The sequence below is a fragment of the Vombatus ursinus genome, unplaced genomic scaffold, assembly GCF_900497805.2.
Source record: "Vombatus ursinus unplaced genomic scaffold, bare-nosed wombat genome assembly UNPS02014811.1, whole genome shotgun sequence".
Classification (NCBI taxonomy): Eukaryota; Metazoa; Chordata; class Mammalia; order Diprotodontia; family Vombatidae; genus Vombatus; species Vombatus ursinus.
Window position 1 is genome coordinate 13,352,234 of NW_020954589.1, and position 23,354 is coordinate 13,375,587.

At 40.8% G+C, this 23,354-nt stretch overlaps 1 protein-coding gene across 4 annotated transcripts in view; it reads right to left on the reverse strand.

Annotated features, from left to right (window-relative positions):
- Positions 1–15,767, reverse strand: part of STK38 (serine/threonine kinase 38) — a 37,543-nt gene extending 21,776 nt beyond the window's left edge. Inside the window, exons 1-5 of one of the 4 annotated variants that reach the window (XM_027876431.1) lie at positions 15,491–15,767; positions 9,988–10,074; positions 7,702–7,834; positions 3,261–3,312; positions 1,413–1,535 (exon numbers count right to left, since the gene is read on the reverse strand). In XM_027876431.1, coding sequence (XP_027732232.1) covers positions 1,413–1,535; positions 3,261–3,312; positions 7,702–7,832 — 306 coding nt within the window. In that variant the 5' untranslated portion in view covers positions 7,833–7,834; positions 9,988–10,074; positions 15,491–15,767. Of the gene's footprint in view, positions 1–1,412; positions 1,536–3,260; positions 3,313–7,701; positions 7,838–9,987; positions 10,075–15,490 lie in introns of all 4 variants that reach the window. The other 3 variants (XM_027876432.1, XM_027876430.1, XM_027876433.1) reach the window with 3 other exon arrangements.
- Positions 15,768–23,354: the final 7,587 nt, after the last annotated feature.

Consider the following 23,354-nt stretch of genomic DNA (forward strand, 5'->3'; position numbering starts at 1 on the left):
TAACCCCTGCCAGTAACAACCTTCCCCCAGACCTGGCATGGCACTGTGTTTTATTCAGATTTACAGGATATATCATGTATACTATTAACGGTGTCTTATCTCCTTACCAAACTGTAATTATGACAAGAACCTTTATTTAACTAAGTTCTCTCCTCCCCAGTACTGTAAAATCCATTTATCAGATACAAAAACCAACACACAGGAATATTGACAAATAATGTTAATTTCAATTACCTTTCACATATCTGTCTAAAATCTAATTTAAATTCCATATGGGTTTTAAAGACCTCAAACAAGTGACAGAGCACCTTCATACCCCCTAGACCAACTTACTTAACGGTTCTTATCACTGACTATACACTAGTTCACGTTCTTCATTCCAGTCAAGAAGACTATTTGACATGCCTTGTAAATGATTCTCACCACTCTGGGCTATCCCAAATGCTATTCTGCCTACCTGCAATATCTTCTCTCCCCCTTCCTTCTCCCCTCCACCAAACTATGGCCTTCTATATGGCCTTCAGGGACTGAAAGTAAGGATGGTTTCTTCTCTTTCCTATGGGTTAAATAACAAATGATTTCATTTCTCTACTGTGACCATATGTAATTCTCTTCTATAGATTCTTTTATGTGTGGAAATCTTATTGATTAAATGCTAGTCTACTAGGTTAGGGGCGGTGGTGGAAACAGGGAAATGTAGCACTACCATGAACAGCTCTGACTCAACACAAATAGTCACTGTGACAAATGAGAATGAATTTCTGGGGAGGCTGAGGCAGTTGAAGAAAACAGAAGCACAAGAGGAAACAGAGTAGTCAGGATGCTGATGTGGGCAAAAGTAATAAACTAGTTGCTAAGCAGAGGTATGGTTGTGAAAATTGGACTACAAGGAAAGTTGAACACCACAGAATTGACCCTTTCAAATTGTGGTGCTAGAGAATACTTTTGAGAGTCCCTTGGACAACAAGGAGGTCAAATCAATCAATACTTGAAGAAATTAATTCAGACTATTCACTGGATGGTCAAATACTGAAGCCGAAGTTTAAATATTCTGGCCACATAATGAGAAGACAGGACTCACTGAAAAAGATGCTGATGTTGAAATTGAAGGCAAAAGGAAAAAGAGACAATGGCAGGAGATGAGATGGATAGATAGTGTGATGGAAATAACGAACATGAACTTGGACAGACTTCCAGGAGATAGTGGAGGACAAAAGGGTCTGGTGTGCTGTGGTCCATGGGGTCACAAAGAGCCAGATGTGACTGAACAACAACATTACCAGGGGATGACATATGCAGCACTTCTGCCTCCTGATCCACACCATGTTCTTCCCCAACCCCTGACCTTATGCCGTTAACAGCTATGAACAACCATTACTGTATTATATTGTTGAGCAGTTTCATGTTTTTACCTCACCAAATGCTCCTCTGCCTATTACTTTTAAGGACTCAAAGTCTTCCAGTCCAAGTCTTGTTCTTTTTAATCGAAGAAACTCTGTTTCCTTCCGAGCATGTGCTGATCTCCTGAGTCGCTTCTAAATGGTTAAATTAGGGGAGTAAAATTAGAATTCTGAACTTCAACAAGATTGGCACTTATAGCTGACACACCTGGAAAATGGACTAAGGGTTATTGTTGTTCATTATCCTTTTCAATCATCCCTCCCTCTGTCTTTCACAAGATGAAAGCATCCCACAGATGGACATCTCACAAAGCCTTACAATAGCAAAGAGCTGTGAGATACCTTGGAAATTTTATCATCCATCTTCCTCATTTTACAGAGGAGGAACTGAGGTTGCAAGCAACATTTCCTCCTATTCTATGCTACCAGGCAAGTCTGAGAGAAGTCCTCAATAACACTCAAGAGCAATGAATTTGTGACAAAACACATAGGAAAACAAGTTTAGAGGAGACTAGACTTAACACTTTTAAAGTATCTCCAAAGAAGATTATTAGACAACCCCTTTCAGTAATAAAGTCCTCTATCCTTGGGATGTATATGGTCCACCCATCATATCCATGCTGTCTATTTTTCTAATTACGTACACAACTTGTCCTGTCTCAGAGGAGGTCACTGTAAGCAAAGTGCTTGGCCAACCTTAAAGTGCTACATGTGACTCTTAAGTTACTATTCTACACCCCATTCCCAAATGCATAGAGGGCAGCAGGACAAGGTAATCTCTGAAATGTTTTCTACTTCTAGGATCTTCTGGTCATGGGCAGATCACTCTCTCCAAGCTGCCTCTTCTGTGGAGTTGGAGCAGACTTTGCAGAGGAGCAAACTCAAGCCCAAAAAGGAAACACGACTTGCTCACTGACACAAAGGGGGTAGGCAGAAAAGCTGGGGTCTGAACCCAGGTCATCTGACTGTAAATTCAAAGCTCTCTCCCATTCACTATTCTGTTAATAACTAAGAATGTTATGAAGAAAGCACTTTGTAAATCTCAAAGACAGAAAAGCAGACTGTTAATCACAGGCTTAGAAATCCAGAGTTGTGAGGGACCTCGGAGGGCATAATCCAATTCCCTCATTTTACAGATGAGGAAACTAAAATTAAATGACTTCCCCAAGGTCACAAAGGTATTAAGATCAGAGATTGGATTAGAACCCAGGTCCTCTGATTCCAAATCAAATGCTATCAATTCTTTTCTGATCTTTGTGGTTCATTTCCTGCTTCAACATTTCCTTCTACTCATTCTCACAAGCACTATCTCTTTACAATTCTTCAATATCATTTGTCCCCATGTGTCCTCTCTGCAGGTTTTCTGATTTTGCTTCAGCTCTCTACGCTGTCACTTGATTAGTCAAGTGGACTTCTTTACCTCTTCCATGTTTTTAGATGGAAGGAAAGAAGGCAAAAGAGTTTAATTATGCCTTCAAAATTGTGTGCCTAAGGAACATCAGTTTTCCACCCAGAACTCTGACTTCTGACAAGAGGCTCCTTCAACAAATTCCATATGCCTGGGAATAACTGCTTTTGCAACCTACGACTCCATTTTACTAGTTTCAGTCCTTCCTCTTCTTGGCATCCTGAAATCTAACAATTTATTATCCTTTTTACTAAAGTCATTTTCTGCCCTTGGATCCTCAATTATCTTATCCCTATAAAAGTACTGAAGCTAAAAAAATGTGACGGCTCCAATAAGTCCTTCTATCTCTGAATGAGAGCACTGTCTCCTGTAAGCCCCCTTTAAGAACCTGTTTAACAGTATACCAGGTCTCTCACACTGTTTTCAAAGAACGGAGTTTAGTCATTACTTACCTCTTCATCTTTTAAGCCCTCTTCTTCCATCACTTTCTCTAGCTTCTTTTGTCTAGACACACACACATACACACACATAAAAAAAAAACCCATATAAGATTGTGAAATAACCTTTAGATGATATTCTTTCAAAAGTCCACAAGACTTCATACCAATTTTTCTATACTAATTTTAAAAAACCGATTAAAGGGACAGCTCCAATTTTTCCCTCAAAAATACATTTGCTACCAAAAAAGGGAAAGTTAATGCTTGTTAATTTTGCATTGTACTGAATTTACTAATGTGTAAATTGTACTAATCTAACACAAAATCCTGTTCAACGTGAAAAAGTGTGTGTGTGTATGTGTGTGTGTGTATTGCATAATTTCCTCTTCGCCAAACCACAAAACAGCTGGTATTTGATAATCTTTCACAACAGGCATATACACAACATACACACATATACTCTCTCTCTCATAAAATGAAATCAACTTCCTTTATTTTCACACCTTCTTCACTGCCACATCATCATTACCCAAGCAAAGAGAATGGTAAACAACAACTACTAGAGGCATTAGAACCCAGTCACTTGGGGGTCAAAGGGCGACAGTTTGGCAGCACAGCCAGAATTTGAGGTTAAGGTGTCCCCATGATGCATAAGAAGAGAATTTGGAAATCTGTAGCCAAGTATACTTCTGATCAACAGGTTGACATTAATTACATCATATGTAAGTGAATTAAAACCAACTGCCATAAATTGACCTGCACAGGTTTTGAGGTAATGTAATTCATTTGTTAACTCAATACCCATTATGTGCCAAGTGCTATGCTAGGCTCTGGGGATAGAAAGACAAAAATAACAGTCCCTGACCTCAAGAAGCTTACGTCCTTTGAGGAGAAACATCACGTAGATAATAGAAGTATAAGTCCACACAAGATTTAGTTAAAATGAACACATTTAATATAAAGAAACATGGGGAAGATTTATACGAATTGAGGCAAAGTAAAGTAAGTCAAGTCAGGAAAACAATATATACGATAACTCCAAATCTGTAATGGGAAATAATAACAAAAATCAAAACTGAACACTGTAACCACGAAGACCAAATTTGGTCCTGAAGAGAAGAAGACTGGGTATAGAATCCTGCACGTTGATTGACACAATCATCAGTCTTGCTGAACTGCTTTTTTCTTTCTTTCCTTCTTTCTTTTTTCATTCTTGGAAATAAAGGTAATATAAGGACCAAAGCTATCAATAAAAATTTTTTAAAGCAAAATAAAATAATTCCAGTTCTAGAAACTGTACTCTCAATCTGTAAGACCAGAAGATGCAACAGAGTAGGTACCTATCCTCTCTGGCAAATTAGAATTGAATGCTCCTATACTCCTCTTCCTAGGGCAAGGATAAAAGCATCTATATGTTTTCTAACTCCTCACTTTCTTTTCCTAATTCTTGAATATGTTTTTGCATGGATTTCTTTTATAGTAGATGGTTTAGGAGTAGATGAGTGAGGGGAATCAAAAAATTAACTTCTTGATTGCAGGAAAAAAAGAACTTTAAACTACTCACAAATAGTTTAGTTCTTTTCTCTATTAAAAAATTACGCATTCTATCATACAAACTGATGTACTTCAAAACTAAATATATAGATACATATATTTGTGTGTGTGTGTGTGTGTGTGTGTGTGTGTGTGTGTGTGTGTAATCTAGGTTTCAGAGCATATTACTAATGGCTGCGTATATTCTTACTTAATTTTACTTCTCCATGTATAAGGAAAAGTTGTCACCAACAAAAAGTCCCACATCGGAAAATGGTAAGATTTTGTCAGTGGAAATGACAAAGAAACACTACCATCTGCTTTGGTGCTGCCCCCCTAAGGACTACACGACTTTTCTGTCTGACTTGAAGCTGAAACGATCCATGTGTTGTCTTTCCTGTTAGAATGTGAGCACACTGAGAGCAGGGACTGTCTGGATTTTTTAATTTGCATTTCCAACCTTTAACACAGTGCTATGCATCTTGCAAGCACTTAACAAATGCTTCATTCACACATTTATTCATTCAGTATAAAGCTGGCCTGACAGTGTATTTTTCAGAATTACTTCTTAGGTACTTCAAGGATTCATGATTTAATTGGTGTGGGTTCTTTTGTTCATTAGTGCAGATCCTATATACAAAAAAAATATGTTTATAAATGGTCTTCATGACAACTGTGACCAACTCTGTCTCTAAACTTAGCTAGGCTGGTCCTTGGAGGACAGATAGTCTTTCAAGGGACCTACATACTCAAAGCCTTTCTTTCCATTTTGGTAAGACATTCTAGAGTTTCTGCTCAGCTAGAAAAGTCCTCTAGGTACCAAAGTCACATTGTTATGCTACATTAAGGGATTAGAGGAGGAATTCCATCAAAGTAATCAGGTTCTTTTATAATAGAAAGAGACTAAGGTCAAGAACATACCTGTTTAAAAAAGTATTCCCTATAAAGCTTCAAGTATAACTTGGTGAGCCAAGAACTGTTTCTGTGGGCTTTTCTTATATATACCCTCCACTATTAGACCATAAACTCCAAGAGGGTAAGATGCAGACTTTTGAAAATTTCTCTTGTCCAGACCTTAGCATCATGCATGCTCTGCATGCAAGTCATACTTTAATAAGCATTTATTGGATAAGTGAATAAATAAATCTGTTTCCCAAGATGATCAGGGGAAAAGGAAAAGAACCTAAACGTTCTAAAATCTTTACAGCAGTACTCTTTGTGGTGGCAAAGAACTGGAAACTGAGGAAATTGAAGCCCATCAATTGGAGAACAGCTGAGGAAATTGTGGTACACGATTATGATGGAATACCACTATGCTGTAAGAAATGATGAGGTGGTTGATTTTAGAAAAACATTGAAAGACTTTCATGAAATAATGAAAAGTGACACAAGCAGAACCACGGGAATGCTGTATACAGTAAGAGCAATACTGTTTGAAGAATATTTGAGAACAACCAAGTTATTCTGAGTATTATAAATACTCAATTACAAAAGACCTAGGAAGGAAGATGATATCCACCTCCACAGAAAGATCTGATAAATAGAAGTATGCATAGTATGGTTTTACATATGTTTATAAATCTGTGTCAAACAGTGGCCTTCTCCAGTGTGGAGTGGGGAGGGAAGGAGGGAGACATTTTGGAACTTAAAATGTTACAGAATGGGTGCAGCTGGATGGCATAGTGGATACAGCACCAGCCCTGAAATCAGGAGGACCTGAGTTCAAATCTGACCTCAGACCAAATACTTGACATTCACTAGCTGTGTAACCCTGGGCAAGTCACTTAACCCCAACTGCCTAAAAAAAAAATTGTTACAGAATGAATTAAGCTTAATTTTTAAAAATAAGTGAATAAATGATGTAGAACTAGTCTAATTACATATAACCAAAATGATAGAATTTTGCTCATATAGTGAATTGTGCCTACAGCTACTTCTGAAAAGTACGTAGCAGGTTAGCTTTGCACCAAAACTAAGGTCATGGTATATGAGGAAAATAACGCTAGGTGAGAGTGCTATCAGTTATCTTGATTCTCCCTTCTCCCTCACTCCCAATTAGTTGCCAACTTTCAAAAATTTCACCTCCAGAGCATTTCACACATCTGTCCCCTTCTATGAATTCATAAAACTTCTTTCCTAGTTCTGGCCTTCATCACCTCTTACCTGAACTACTGTAACAGGCACTTACTTGGTCTTCCTGCTTCTAGTCTCTTCCTTCTCCAACCCATCCTCCACACAGTTGACAAAATGATCTCTATTCCTAAGGCACATGTCTAACTAGGTCACTGCTCTATTCCAAAATCTCCAGGGGCTCCCTAATGTTTTGATGATGAAATGCAAATTCTTCAACGTCACTTAGAACTAGCTGTAACCTTTCCAGCCTCAGCTTACATAGCACCTATGTCTCAGTCAAGCTAGACTACTAGCTATTCCCCAAACTCAGCATTTCACGTCCAACTTCAGAGCATTTGCCAATGCAGCACCTCATACCTAGTGTGCACTCCCCCCTCATAGCCACCTCTCAAAATCATTACCTTCAAGACTCAGCTCCTCTACCAAACTTTCTTGGATTCCTGACCTTTCCCACTCCCAACCGTTCCTTCTTTTTCATCTTCAATTTACCTCATATTTACGTGTCTGCACACACACAGACACAGACAGACAGACACACACACACACACACACACACACTACAGTGAACTCCAAGAAATTGTTCCAATTGCTCAGCTGTATTAGAATGTTTACCTGATGATTAATGCATGAAATAAGCAAATCATAGGCTAAAGTGTGGAAACCTTTTTGTTGTAAGTAGACATCTCACTGCTATTAGTTAGGACTACAAACGACGGTTACAATGAGTTCTTACTATGCTAGCTTTCACTTCATATCTAGAACGTGCGACGTCTTCAAGTAAATACTTCACCTCATTTCCCGTTCTTCATGTTGGGCAATAAGGTTGCTGTAAAAATTCTCCAATGTCACTTTTGTCATAGTAACCCGTTCCTTCGTATGGTTACTCATGGAAGAACAAGGTGTAGAGCCTGTCATTGCCATGGCTGCTGGAAAGCAAGGAAAATGGAGACACTGGTTGTTTAATTAGTTTTACCATTTCTTACTATGAAAATGATCCTAGGATAAGAATCCTTAAAGTTTCACACTTAAGTGGCTTCTGAGTTTATGAATAAGTTCGACTACTATCACAGACAATGAGGGATGCAAGTTGTCTACCCCAGAATCTACAATACACATAAAAAGATTCACAAAACTTCAGAGCTAGAAGGAACCATCAGAGACAACCAGGACCAAACATTTCACTTTGCTGATGAGGAAGCTGGAGTGTGGAGAAGCAAAGTGAAATCAGGCAGAGTTCTGCAGCTTCTCAGTGGCACAGTAGGGGCCACAATATACCCAGCTCTTCTGGCTCTCCATCTGCCCCCATCTCCACAGCATCATACTTCTTCTTATCAATTTTGCAAAGAAAATATTTAGCTTTCACAAGCAAGACATCAGAGATATTTTTCTTCTAAAATGAAAGCCATGTTCTTTCCAGACAGTTTTGCCAACTCGTGTTCTCATTCTTGGCCAGATGGCTTAAAGACTCCAACCTGTCCCATCCCTAGCAACACGTTTCAGCACTTTACTCCTTCCCTCTCCCTCAAGCTTCTTCTGAATCAACATCCTTTCACCTCAACTTAAAGCTAATTTGAAAACCAAGAGAGACTAATGTAAAGATTAAGGGACAATCAATGATTTAGTGAAAAGCTTATTAGATTCCCCTCTGCCCCCAATCATTTGGCTGCTTTTTAAAGATGGTTTGCTTTTTAGATTAAGATTTAAAAGGAGTAATCCTAGAAAGTCATGCATGAACATGTATTTGTTATACCTAGGAAATAAAATGTTAAAGTTCACCAATTTTTTAAAACACACTCAGGCAATGAACCCCCACAAGAGGAAAAAGATTCAAAGCCCAGGCTCAAAAACTACCCCCACTTTCATTCCTAATGTGCCAAGATAAACAATACATACAGGCTCCAAGATATTCAAAACAGACCTATCTCATCATAATATATCAACTTACATTTTTACAGAAGGGAAGCAAATTCAAATGTTTTTCAGAGATCTACATTAGAAGAAAGAATTTAGAAACCACTGCTTGGTTTGTGAAGCCTGGGTGTGGTTCCTTATTTGTCACTCTTATGCCCTCTCCACCCACAATGAAAACCACATGTAAAACTAAGTACATTTTTGAGGAAAATTTTAACTCAGTCTTCCCTCTCTCTTTTTTAAAATTCAGATGTGAGATCTGTGTGTGTTTGTGCCTTTGTGTAGGGACTCTTCAGTCTGAGAATGAGAAGAAATTTTAAGCCCTGTGTGCCTTTGATTGCATTTTAACAACTGAAATGGTTTTGAAAGAAAAATCACAAAACTAAGTGACATCATTTCACTGTCAGGCCAGATTTTTCCCATTACTTCAGATATCAGAGTTAAAGAACAAAGGCACTATTTCCACTGGTGGCACCCTTCTTTTTAAGGGTGAGGGCCATGACAAAAGGAAAAACAAAAACAGTAAAATGTTGACTCCAAGAAAGAAAAAGAAAAGGGAAAAGTATGAAACAGCTATAGGCTCACAGAATTTAGAGCTGGAAGGGACCTTGGGAATCATCAAATCCAACCTCCTCATCTTTCAGAGGAAGAAACTGAGGCCCAGAGAAGGCCAGTGACTTGCCCAAGGTCATACAGCCAGTAAATGGCAGAGCCAAGAGTCTTTCTAACTCCCAAGTCTAGTGCTCTCACCACATTGGACCCTCTACATTATTTTCTAAATATTTTAAAGCCAGCAGGTGGTTATATAAGGGAAGAGGTTAAACCGTTGTAAGCACTATGAATCCTCTAGTGAAATGGCTTCCAACTTTCAAACACAGTTTTCTTAAAACTTCAAAGGCCACATTATCACTCCCTTTGACCTTTCTTCAAACTTCCTCTTTCTACAGTCGTAACAAGGTTTAAACCCAATCCTCATAACCTTTAGTAAAAATATACTATTGTTCTGTAGCAATTTCACATATTCAGTGAGTGAGTAGCTATTCCCCACCCCCCACTCCCTTAGGTCTCCCCAAAACTAAGAAAACTGTTTTGATTTTATGCCAAAGCATTTCCTCTTGCTTTTATGGACTAAATGCTTTCATTTAAAATTTCCTCATGTTCCAACCTGCAGGCCATTGGTAGCCCTTGACCTTTTCTGTTCTAGGTCTCCTCAGGCTAGGCAGAATACCTCTGATGTAGGTGATATGGGTCACTGAGAAGGAAAAGAGAAATCAAGAAATTAACTATATTAAGTCGCAAGCATGTAGCAGTAAAATTTTATTTTGAAAATAGTTTCAGAAGCTACTACAGTTTATACAGCAACAAACAAAACATAACATAGCATATATGAGTGATTGGTTTTAATTTTAGTTTTAAAACCCCTAAGGATTTTTCTTTGGTTATCTCAGAAGGGTATCATAAACTTCTCAAAACAAATTAATCTGAATTAAATTTTTTTAAAACCATGGTCATTCAAAAGAAATTAGCCTTTCCATAGACATGAGAATAATAAAGTGAATTAAGGACTTATATTGCTGACATTAGGATATGAAGTTTTGAAAAGCAACCAATTCACTCAGTCCATCTAACACATATATCTTAAAGACTACAAATAAACAAGGAAACCTGATGGGACCTGAACAGGAAAAGTAGCTAGGGCTGGATCACATGTGTGAAGATGCACAGCACTGTCATCTATCCCAAGCTGTTCCTTACACAAAAAGTCATCTTTTTATCACCAACATTTGAACGTAAAAACTCATGTTATATAGCTGTGAATTATGGAATACTGGAAGAATCACATTGCAACTCACCCAGAGGAAAACAGAAAATGGATGTGAGAAGCTGATGCATATTGGCAATGATAACCTATATAGGAGAAATATCCTAAAGAGCATTACTGAGGTTCTCTGAGACCAGAAAGGAGGTAGATTGGTCACATATCAAGGAGGAGCACCTGATACAGTTGCATTAGTATCCACAAAACATTAAGAGAATTAGGGAAGGCCTTTGGTACTCTGGGTAAATCCTCCATGGAGGGTTTATAGAAAGATATGGAAAAGAATGACACAGGATTAAAGAAATTGGAAGGGTTACAATATGAACCATTGGAAGGAGTCTCCCTGATGCTAATTAACCTCATGGATACACTAAAGGGTTTGTTTTTTCGATTAAAATTCAAATTTTTTTAAGAGGAGAAATCTTTACACACACTTTTATTCTGGAAAAAAAATTTCAGCTTTTTTTGGTATGATGGTTATTTCATTAAACATTTTCTTTCTTTTGGAAAAAAGAGTCAGAGGCAAATGAGATGTTTTGGGGGGGTTTTCAATATGATTTTTTTCCATCTAGAGGAAAACCACTAACAATAATTGGTAACAACTTCAAAAAACTTGTGAATCATTGATACAGACAAACACAAATCCTACAATTCTAAACATTTAGATGAAATTCTCGGAAAAATACTGAGGGAGAAACATCAAGCTCCAAAGGAGGTCAAAAGATCTAAAAATCAAGTTGGTTAACCCTGTCATGTTAGCAGAGACAGTCAGTATATTAGACTTACTCTAAACATTTCCCTTGTCTATCCCTGAGATTTATAAGAAGCAGTGTGTGATATAGTGGAAAGAGGGCCAGATCTTAAGTCAGCAAAGGTTTTAGTTTGATCCTGTCTCAGATTTTTATTGGCAATCAGATTCAATCTTAGGTAAATCGACTGACCTGAGCCTCAATTTCAGCATCTGTAAAATGGGATTAACAATACAGGTTATCAGGGCAGTTAGGTGGCACAGTGGATAGAGCACCGGCCCTGGAGTCAGGAGGACCTGAGTTCAAATCCAGCCTCAGACACTTAACACCTACTAGCTGTGTGACCCTGGGCAACTCACTTAACCCCATTGCCTAGACCAAATAAATTAAAAAAAAAATACAGGTTATTGTGTGAGATGCTATATATCAAGTGCTTTGAAAAACCTTAAAATGTTATATGTCAGCTATTATTTTTAATAGCCCGGTAAATAAGCTGTAGCATACAACCAACAAACTGTGCAAAAGGACTGATGTAAATGATATAAAAGAGATGTATAATTGGGAAAGAAGAAGTCAGTCACATATCAAGCGTGAAGAATAACAAACAGACAACCCAAAGCTGCACTGGTAGCTATTTTATATTAAGAAACACTTAAAGGGTTAGTCCCCTGTGTGGGATTTATGGTATGACATGGCCAAGACTTAAAGAATGAGAAAGCATGGACGCGCAGGGATCTGCATTTGGCCAGGGTATCCACACAGTTCCAGTGAAATCTTGAATACACCTCACTTAGAATATTGCTTTGCATCTGAGGCCAATATTATATATAAAGAACCATTCATCAAAGGTTAATTTGTCACTTAAATATTTCATGTGTGTATACTTATTCTCTTCTGATAAACAGTGAACTCCTATACAAAATAAGCATTCAAACACCTGTTGAAGCATACTTGTTGATTTCCCTTCTCTTATGTTAAGATCCTTGTTAAGATCTATAAGGGGGATGAGGAAGAGAACTGGTAGCCATAAAGAGTTAGAGGACAGAATACCTGCAATCACACAAGTAAAAAATAAGCTAATATCTAGCTGATATAAGTTTGTGTATCTTTTTTTTCCAATTTAGGGAATTTTTTTTCTTATGCAGATTGGGTTGATTCAAAGCTTAAGTGACCCTTCCCCTAATCCATCCTTCCCTGGGAGTGGTACAATAATGAACAAGGAGATAGAGCATTTCCTTCATTCCAACCCTCACTTCTCTGCCTTCATGTTCTGAATAACAGAAGGATCTCTTTCATTCATTCAATGATCATTTTTTAAGCTCCTACTTTACGTGGTAGACACTATGCTAGGAGATGGAGATTAAAGACAAAAAAGAAAAAATTCCTGTCCTCAAAATGCTTATGTACACAGGGAAGAAGCAGCATGTAAACAGATAAGTGAAAGCAAAATTAGTTAAAACAAATGATTTCAAGAAATCATAACTCCAATCTACAAGATCAAAGCATGCAATTCAACAGCCATCCTCTTAGGCACGTGAGAATTGGATACTCCTCTCCCTTCCCTAGTTCTTCAGCTTTTAAAAATCCTTTAAATCTCATTCCTTACTGAAGGGTCAGGACTACCCTTTCTATACACCTTCTGACACCCACCTTCCCTCAAGATTTTATCTGCATTCCCTCCTCTGCTCAGAGATTCAAATCCCAGGTCTGGCACTTAGCAGCTGTATGGCTTTGGTCAAGGCACATAACCTTTGAGAAGACAGCATGATGGAATGGAAGCAACACTGATTGTAGTCAGAAGACCTAATTTCAAATCGGTTTCTGCCACTTACTACCTGTGTGACTTTGGGCAGGTCATCTAACTTCTCCAAGCCTCATTTTCTTCATCTGTAAAATATGAGAATTGGATTGCATGACCTTTAAGATCCCTTTCTGCTCTCAGTCTATGTCCTGTAACCTTTCTGTGCCTGTCTCCGCATCTAAACAATGGGAATTCTATCTGTACCTTCTACCTCACAGAGTTGTTTCTAATAATGCTATGTTAAGAATTTAATAAAGATCAGCTATTATTCTATTTTCTTTATCTCCTTAACAAAATCACCTGTACTATTACATTTCCTATTATAACCATTCCTACCTCCCATTCTCTAACCCAAAGCCTGGTATCCTAAAAATTAACAAGACATTTGGGAAGAAGTAGGCAGTCCCAAAAGTACCAAGGCTTTGAAGGGTAGGGGGTTTGAAACATTCCTTTTCCAGTAAAATGCTCACCTGGGAAAGGGAAGTGGATTAAAGGTAGTATAAGTATATAGTGTAAGAAGTATATAGTATAAGAAGACTTGGAGGTAGTGAAGGGAATTACCATAATTAGTTTAAAATATGGAGAGGAGAACTGAGAGAAGACAAGAGAAAAAACAAGGAACAGACTGGGTATTTACTCCCTTCCACAGGAATCAAGAGCATTCAGAGGGTGTGGAGGGTTGGGGAATACAGAACAAATGAAAATTTGGAGAATAAGGGGGTAGTACAGAGGGGATTTCACAGATGGGCTAGGGGCTCGGGTGAAGAGGGCCTTGGTTGTTGAGAGGGCAACAAAGAAGTCATTCTGAAAGGAGGGCACTGGAACAGGAAGCAGTTGGAGGGTTTGCAGAGGAACAGAAGGGAAGGCGGGGTCAGGGACTGGGCAAAGAGGAGGGATCACAACAGTTGATCTGATAGGGAGACTGGAGGAAGAGAAAGGAGAATTCAAGAGAAGTTTGGGGTTGTTCAGAAAAGGAAGATTAGGAGGGGAAATTCTAAATGGAAACCTCGGGGTCAGAGGTAGGGGGTGAATGAAAGGTGAAAGGGAGAGGTGCCTAGGAAGTGGTAGTAATTCTAGGAGGATAAGTGAGGGGAAGAACAGAAGGAAAAGGTCTGGAGAAGTAGTGGGAGAAGGAAAGGTTTGGAACTGGGGAAGAAAGAGAAAACTCGAAGAAGATTGGGAAGGGGTGCTCTCAGAGGTGGGAGCAGTTGCTAGGGTGTGTAGGTGGGAGAAATTCTGGGAACTGGTATGGTTCTGGGTTCGGCAGCGTATGAGGGGTCTCAGGGTCTGAGAGGGGCTCAGAATGGGCAGTTTTGGGAGGAGGGGGTGAGGTACTTGCCCGTGGGAATCAGTTTTGGGAGAGGAAGTAGAGGAAAGTTTGAGAAGGACTTGGAAAGAGAAAGCTGGGAGTGGGAGGTATCTGATAAGTGGGGGGCTAAGAGCGTGGGTGGGGGAGTCAGTTGGTGAACGAAGGCAGAGAAGACGGACTGAGAAAAGATGTTTGGGGTGTGGCAGTGCAGTGAAGGGAAGAAATCTTGATAGGGAGGGAGCTTGAAAGGGGTGGCAGTTCAGTGAGGGAGCAGAGGAAGGTCTGGAGAGGGGGGAGGGAGCTGGGAGAAGAGAAAGTTAGAGCAGGACCAGAACTGGAAGGGCAGAGAGGAAGGTTTAGTGAGTGGGAGCAGGGTTCAGAGGAGGGAAGGTTTAGGAGTGGGGTGCAAGTAAAGGAAGCAGAGAAAGGTTTGAAGAAGGAAGAAGCGGGGATGGGAAAAAGGGAGAGTCAGGCTGGGCTTGAAGGGGGCAAAGAAGGTGGGGAGTGGGAGGGAGCAGGGCTGGGACAAGGGGAGGGCTTGGAAAGGGTCAGAGAAGGTGGACGGAGGGAGGGAGCGGGCTGGGAGAAATGGAGGGTAGGGGCAGGCTTGGAAAGGGACCCAGAGGGCAGTGGGGAGAGGGAGGGATGGGAGGTGGGAGAAGGGAAGGGTAGGGGCAGGCTTGGAAAGGGACAAAGAAAGTGGGGAGAGGGAGGGAACGGAGCTGGGGGAAGGGGAGGTGTGGAAGGGGGAAGGGGAGGTGTGGAAGGGAGCAGGGAGGAAGGAAGGTGGGGGGAGTGCAGGGAGTGGGGCTGGGAGGGAAGAGGGTCAGAGGTGGCTCGGGAGGGGACACAGAAGACAGCGGGGAGCAGAAAGCCGTGCTGGGAGAAGGGGAGGCTGAGATGGGCTTGGAGGGGAAGAGGGGGGCGCGGGGCTCGGAAAAGGGGAGGTCTGGGACGCGAGGCGAGGGTGACAAGGAAGAGGCAGCTCACCAGAGCCCCCCGGGCCGCAGTATCGAGTCCCGGCGCCGGTCTTTCCCAGCTGGCTTCGTCGTCAGGCCAGGACCCCCGGCGGCGGCCAGCCTGCCGGAAGAGGGGAGGAGCCTCTCGACGGCTGTTGGGGTGGTCCTCAGGAGAAGGGAAAGAGGCTATTGGGGAAGGCCAGGACAACAGGAAGCGCCCTTAACTGCCGGAAAAAGACGGCGGCGGAGAAGGTCCAAGACTCCTTCCCTGGGGGCGACGGCGGCGGCGACGGCGGCGCCTCAGACTAGGAGAACAGGCTGGGGGGGGTCGAGAACGTGATGCGCATGCGCGACTCCGCCTCCGCGAGCTTGCCTTCCCGATGCAGGCGGGGCTGGGCTGAAGCGGCAGGTCAGCGCGTGGTTGTTAGCTGGCGTCGCTCAGCCGCCCCTGGTCCCTAGTGCCCAGGGTCGGACGGAGCCTTGGTCAGTTACTCAATTGCATCCATAAGTTTAAAGAGTTCCTCTTTTTCATGTAGCGACTCTCTCTCCGCCGCCCCCCTCCCGAGGCAGCTCGGAGCTGGGGAAAGAGCGCTGCATTAGGGAACAGGAAACTTGATTTCAATTCCTGGCCCCGCCCTTCAAGACAAGCATGTTTTAAAGCGCCTACTAGGTACCCGTACCCTCAAAGTGAAGCAAAAACGTCGCCTCTGCCTTCTAGGAGTTTACATTCCCAAGGGGGAGACACTATGCAAACAGCTATGTACTGTAAGATATAGCTAGGGTAAATTGGAGATTATCACAGAGGAAAGGCGTCAGCGTAAAGAGCTTGCAGAAAGTGGGGCTTTAGTAGAGGCTTGAAAAGCCAGGAGGTGGAGGTGAGGAGGGGGAGCATTTCAGGCACCGGGGACAGCTAGTGGAAATACTCTGAGCAAGAAAGCCAATGTCACTGGATCTAAGAGAGAGTGTTTAGGGGGAGAGGAGGCTGGAACATGTAAGATGAAAGGTAAGAAGAAGCCAGGTTACTGAAGGGTAAAATAGAGAGTATTTTATATTTGGTCGTAGAGGTCACTGGTAGCCACTGGAGTTTATTGAATGTTGGGGGGGAGGGGTGTGGTCAGACCTGAACATTAGGAAGATTAATTTGACAATTGAGATAATTGACTGGTGGGGGAAGAGGGGAAAAAGAAACAATTTATTAAGCTCTTGGTAATATCCTGTTTGCCTCAATTTCCCAATCTGTAAAATGAGCTGGAGAAGGAAATGGCAAAACTGATGAGGATAGGATCTGAACCCCAAACGGAATAACCCTGGACTTTCACACTTGGCCAAATCTCTGACATTCACCTGAGGCTATAATCCACTCAACTGGTCTCCAATCTCCCAATTCTGTTGCCTCCTGATTGCCCTGGCCACTTCCCACCCTTAATCCTATCTAGACTCCATTCGCACTTGGCCGTGTGGTCCAGGTCCCTGGCATTCTGTTCACCCCAACTTATTGGCAATTCTCATGCAGACCCTCCTTAGACCCCCCCTCCCCTCTAGTTACCCCAGATTACTTGACCACTCCTGGATCCCTCCCACAGTCTTTCTGTATATAAGATTGATCTTGTCTCCAGGTGCTCAGATTCTTAAAATCTAGCCACTGCTCAGATCCTCAACATCTGGCCCGTTTGCATTAGCAACACAAATGCTTAGACTCCTAAATAGTCTGCCCAATATGGCAGATGTTCTAATAAACCTTGTGTTTGGCTGAAAGAAGGCTTGGGTCAAATTCATTCAGGCAGGACCTTCGGGTTGTGATTTTGTTGTCTCAGCACCCTTAAACCCCTAAACCACAACAAAACCACTCCAGTATCTCTGCCAAGAAAACCCCAAAAGAGTCAGACATGACTGAAACAACCTAACAGCAACAACAAATGTCACATAATGAGAAGACAGAACTCATTTGAAAAGACCCTGATGTTGGGAAAGATTGAAGGCAAAAGGAGAAGGGGACAGCAAAGGATGAGATGGGATAGACAGTGTCATGGAAACAAGGAACATAAGCTTGGACAGACTTCGACAGATAGTGGAGGATATAAGGTCCATCAGGTCACAAAGAGTTGGACAACTTTGACCCAGCAATACCACTTCTAGGTTTGTATCCCAAAGAGATCATAAAAATGGGAAAAGGACCCACATGTACAAAAATATTTATAGCAGCTCTTTTTGTGGTGGCAAAGAATTGGAAATTGAGGGGATACCTATCAATTGGGGAATGGTTGAACAAGTTGTGGTATATGAATGTAATGGAATACTATTGTGCTATAAGAAATGATGAGCAGGCAGATTGCAGAAAAACCTGGAAAGACTTGTATGGACTGATGCTGAGTAAAGTGAGCGGAACCAGGAGAAAGTTGTACACAGGAACAGCCACATTGTGTGATGATTTTGATAGACTTAGCTCTTCTCAGCAATGAAAGGATCTAAGACAACTACAAAAGACTCACAATGGAAAATGCTATCTATCCACATCCAGAGAAAGAGCTATGGAGTCTGAATGCAGATAAAAGCATACTATTTGCTCTTCTTTTCTTTTGTTTTGTTTTATATCTTCTTTCTCGTGGTTCCTCCCATTAGTTCTAATTCTTCTTTATATCATGACTAATGTGAAAATATGCTTAATATGAATGTATAAGTAGAGCCTATATCAGATTGTACGCCATCTCGGGGAGGGGGAGAAAATTTAAAACATGAAATCTTATGGAAGTGAATGTTGAAAACTAAAAATAAATACATTATTAAAAAAGAACAAAGAGTTAGACAAGACTGAACAATTAAAAAAAGTTCACATGGTGCCAGGCATTATTCTAAGTGCTGAGAATACAAATAAAGAGGAAAAGACAGTCTTTCCCCTCAAGTAGCTTACATTCTAATGGGGAACACACAAAAGGAAGACTTGAGGCAGGGACACCAACCAACAGGCTATTGCAACAATCCAAGAATGAGGTGATCAGGTCCCGTACCGAGGGGTTGGCAGTGTCAAAGGAGAGAAGGGGGCATAATAAAAATAGCTAACATGTAGAGTGCTTATGTGCCAGCTGTTGTGCTAAGCACTTTACAGATCTTGTCTCATTTGATCCTCACAACCACCCTGGGTTGTTTTTTTTTTTATTTCTTTGCTTATTTTTAGTTTTCAACATTCACTTCCATAAGATTTTGCACCCTGGTTTTTATAGTTGAGGAAACTGAGGCAAACAGAGGTTAAGTGACTTGCCTAGGATCATACGACTAATAAGTGTCTGAGTCAAGATTTGAACCCAAATCTTCCTGACTCTGGCCCAATACTCCATCTACCTTACCACCTAACTACCCTCACATAGGAAAGATAACCTTTCTCTGCACCTCACTTTTGTCCTCTGTAATATGAGAGAGAGCGTGGTGTGGTAAATGAATAGCAGACCTCAGAGTCAGGGAGATCAGGGTTTTAGTCCTACCTCTTGCCCCGTACTAGCTGTGTGATGTTGGGGAAGTCACTTAATCTCTCTGTGCCCCCAGACACTCTTGTTTAAGGTGATAAGCTGCAAAACTGTTGTATCTGCACTGGTGGGAAGCTTTTTCGCAAGAGAAATTCCCAGTACCAAAGGTGTCAACCTCAAATAGCAACCATACATAAGGATCCCTACTGGCCGCATATTGATTCAGAAAACCACATATTCACATTATCTGCATTCTATTGTATATTTATTCTGTTAAATGCACCCCAGTCACATTTTAATTTAGTTCAGCACAATAGGAGTATTTCAGGCCTCCTGGCTTACCACTGAAATCACAAGTTAGGGCTGAATAGGAAAAGAAGAAACTAGATGGTACCAAAGGTCCTTTCAGCTCTTAAGTGACCCATCTTATAGCTAAGGCCTTTACTTTCCCCGTGCACCAGAAGGCTTAACCTGTGTGACCTCTCATGGGTAGAGTTTCCTGAATTTGCCACCTGTTAGAGGAAATAAAGGCTTCCTTGTACCAGCCTACAAGTGCTGGGGGAGGGGAAAGGAAGAGAGAGGGTTAGTTCTAGTATTCCAACCTCCCTTGAGACCTCAATGACCATCTTTCCTAATCCTCCTACTTTGGGGGTAATTGTCATATCACATGAAAGTTAACTCCCTTCTCTTCAGTGTTTCTGATGGTTTGGCCCTGGATTCTCTTCTGTTCTCTGTTAGGCCTTTCTTGAGGAGTAACAACCAAAAAGCATGGAGCTTTGCTTAAGGAAAAAATAACGTTTGCTGTTTTGTTTATCCTTCCACTTTTTATGGTTCACAGCGTTTTATTGGAATTCTTGTCAGCAACAGATCAGCCTGACCTCTTAAACCAATGACTCCGTGATTTTTTCCCTAAATCAGGTTTCAGCATCTCTTAGTTTCGTCCCCTTTATGGTCTGAATTGGACACTCAGGATGGTGTGAAGTGGGCTTGGCCCCACCTCCTTACATCAGTGTTTGTCTGTAACAAATGAAACTCATTGGATGCTTTTCTGTCTGCCCAGATAGCCTTAAGATGTCATAAAATCATGATCTCCCAGCTGGAAGGGACCTTAGAGGCATCCAGCAGGGACCTAAATATTTGTCATTAAGTTGGTGAAACAGCTTGCCTCTTGATGAGTCATTTGTCCTCTTAGTGCCCCCAAGCAACTCTAACACCAAGCTGTGGAGGAGCTGCTGATGTACGTGGGTAAAAAAGAGGTTTCTCATATGGACTTCCCTATACCAATGAAATTTCAGATCCAGATTTTTTTAAATAAGTGGGTTTTTATTAATCACTGAATTTTTTTATATCACTGAAAATTTCTCCAATATCCTTCCTCTTTCCTCCTTCCTCTCCCAGAGAAGGACCCAGCATAACAATATTTTTTTAAAGAAAAAAAAATCTGCAAAAAAGCCTGAAAATATATGCAATGTGTCATACTCATGGATCTCCTGTCTCTGCAAAGAAGTAGGATTTAGGTGTCTTCTCATCTTCTTTGGAGCCATGCTTATTTGTAATTTTGCAACATTTGCTTTTGATTGTGTATATGTGGTTGTTCTGTTTACATTGTTGTAGTTACTGTAGTGGGTATAGAGTGCCAGGCCTGGAGTCAGGAAGACTTGCTCATCTTCCTGAATTCAAATCTGGCCTCAGACACTTACTAGCTCTGTGACCCTGGGAAAGTCACTTCACTCTGTTGGCCTTACTTTCCTCATCTGGAAAATGAACTGGAGAAGGGAATGGAAAACCACTCCAGTATCTTTGCTAAGAAAACCCCAAATAGGGTTACAAAGAGTCAGATACAATTGACGAATGACTGGACAACAGCAGAAGTTACTGTATATGTTATTTTCTTGTTTCTGCTTACTCCACTCTGCATCAGTTTACATAGATCCATCTGTTTTTCTCTCAGTATTCATCACAAGTAGTTTCTTGCACAGCAATATTCCATTATACTCATATACCACAATTTGTTTAGCCATTCCCCCTTCTATGGGTATCCAGGTTATTTCCAATTCTTTGCCATCGCAAAAAAAAGGCTGCTATAAATATTTTGGTGTATATGGGGACTTTCTTCTTATCTATGGCCTCCTTGGGGTATAAGCCTAGAAATGGAATCTCTGGGTCAAAAGATAGGGACATTTTAGTCACTCTCTTTACATAACTCCAAATTGCTTTCCAAAGTGGCCATACTGATTCGTAGTACAGGAAACTATCCTTTACCTTGCTTTGTGTCACCAGGGCTTAGCACAGTGTTTGGCACATAGAAGCACTTAATAAATGTGTATTAACTGACTGATGTAGTGATATAGCCTTGATCCACCTGAGCATAGTCTCCCATGCTGGTGATGGTCATCAGACTAGTCTGCTGTCAGAGGTCTGGAGGATCTCCAGCCCTTCATATCCTGGTTGTTTTGTACCCAAGTGACCATAAAGCTCTGTTAATAACCAAAAATCTTAGTTCCCTGAGCCAGTTAAATCTTTTTTTTTTCCCTTTTTTTTATCTTTTTGGTGAGGCAATTGAGGTTAAGTGACTTGCCCAAGGTCACACAGCTAGTGAGTATCATATGTCTGAGGTCTGATTTGAACTTAGATCCTCCTGACTCCAGGGCTGGTGCTGTCTCCAGAGCCAGTGAAATCTTAAAAACAGTTTCAATACCTTTTGAAGAAAAACTAACTTAACATGCATAGGTGGGAGCACCTTGGAATATTGTTCCCACCATCCTACCAATTGCAGTTCTCTGTGCATGACAAGACATTTTTTCCAATCTCATTCTCTTGTATTTCATATTACTACATTTTGGTTCTTTATCCAACAACAGTATTATTTTATTTAATCCAAGTTTTGGGTACCAATCAATCAACAGGTATTTATTAGGTCCCTACTATGTGCTATATATCATAGATAGATATGATAGACATAGATAGATCATGATAGACATCATAGATAGATAGATAGACACTTACTGTGTGTCAGGTACTGTGCTGAGTGCTAGGGATGCAAATACAAGCAAGCAAGACTGTCCTTATCCTTAAGGAGTTGATATCTTAATAGAGGAATAAAGGGCAGCTAAAAAGGGTATGAGGTACACACAGTGTCAAAGTTTGGAAATGGTGGCCAGGAAATGACATAGCTACCTAATTCTAGGCGACATATGGCAAAAACTAACTACTCAGAGCCAGACATTCAGAGAACAGAATCCAAAGGTCTGGGGGAGTGGGGTGGAGATGAAGATGAAGGTCAGGTGGAGGCAGCAAAATTTGAAAAAGGTGCTGGGAATATGTACAGAACTACCCTGCTTGTTAGCTCAGCACTTGGGTGCTTTGGGGATGATGAAATTCCTGATTGATTCTGGCCTGACAAGTGTGACTTAGCACTGAAAGACAAAGGCACTTTGAGGATAGGAAAGTAATATCCTTATTGGCCACTAAGAAGGACTTAACTTTTAATTTAATATTTTATTTTTCCCAATGACATATAAAAACAATTTTAACATTCTTTTCTTTCTGAAATTTTGAGTTCCAAATTCTCTCCCTTCCTCCTTACCACCTCCCTCCCCCCACATTGAGAAGGCAAGCAATTTGACATAGGTTATATATGTGTAGGCATGCAAAACACATTTCCATGTAAATTAAGCTGTGAAAGAAAACAGACAAAAAAACACCAAGAAAAATAAAGAAAAAGTATGCTTTGATCTGTATTCAAGGTCCACCAGATCTTTCTCTGGAGATTGCCCGCACGTTTCATTATAAGTCCTTCAGAACTGTCTTGAATCATTGTATTGTTGAGAATAGCTAAGTTATTTGTGGTAGATTATCATACAATATTGCTATTACTGTGTACAATGTTCTTCTGGTTCTGTTCATTTCACTTTGCATCAGTTCATGTAAGGACTTAACTTTTAAAAGGGAGTGCCCACACCCTTGCTTCCCTTCTTCCTTTGACCTTCTATGTGGAAAGTAATGCTTCCATAAGTTTTCCCTTGTGTGTTTCTTTTCCTGAGTATCGATCACTGAACAGCAATCCCAAGATAAGTATGTCCAGTCTTGGAAGCAACCTTGTAAGTTTAAGATGTTCAGAGATCTCAGGTCCTCCTTCAGACCTGACTAGCTATGGGGGGAGTTCTTTATCAAACCAGAAAATACCAATAAGTGGAGGAACTCAAGAGCTAGCCTGACTTGCCGGAAGACATAAACCCGGAGAGAGTGGCTTGGACAGTGCAGAACTGGAGTGAAATGTAACATTGTCTAATCAACAATTCCACAAATTGCTTCATGTTCTAGTATTGAAGTCTCAGTCTCCTAGTATAACAATAGTTACTACTTGCTACACGTTTAAGTTTCTGTCAATATGTACTTGTGAGAGCCTTTTGTGTTTAACATTTCTTTTGTATAGGG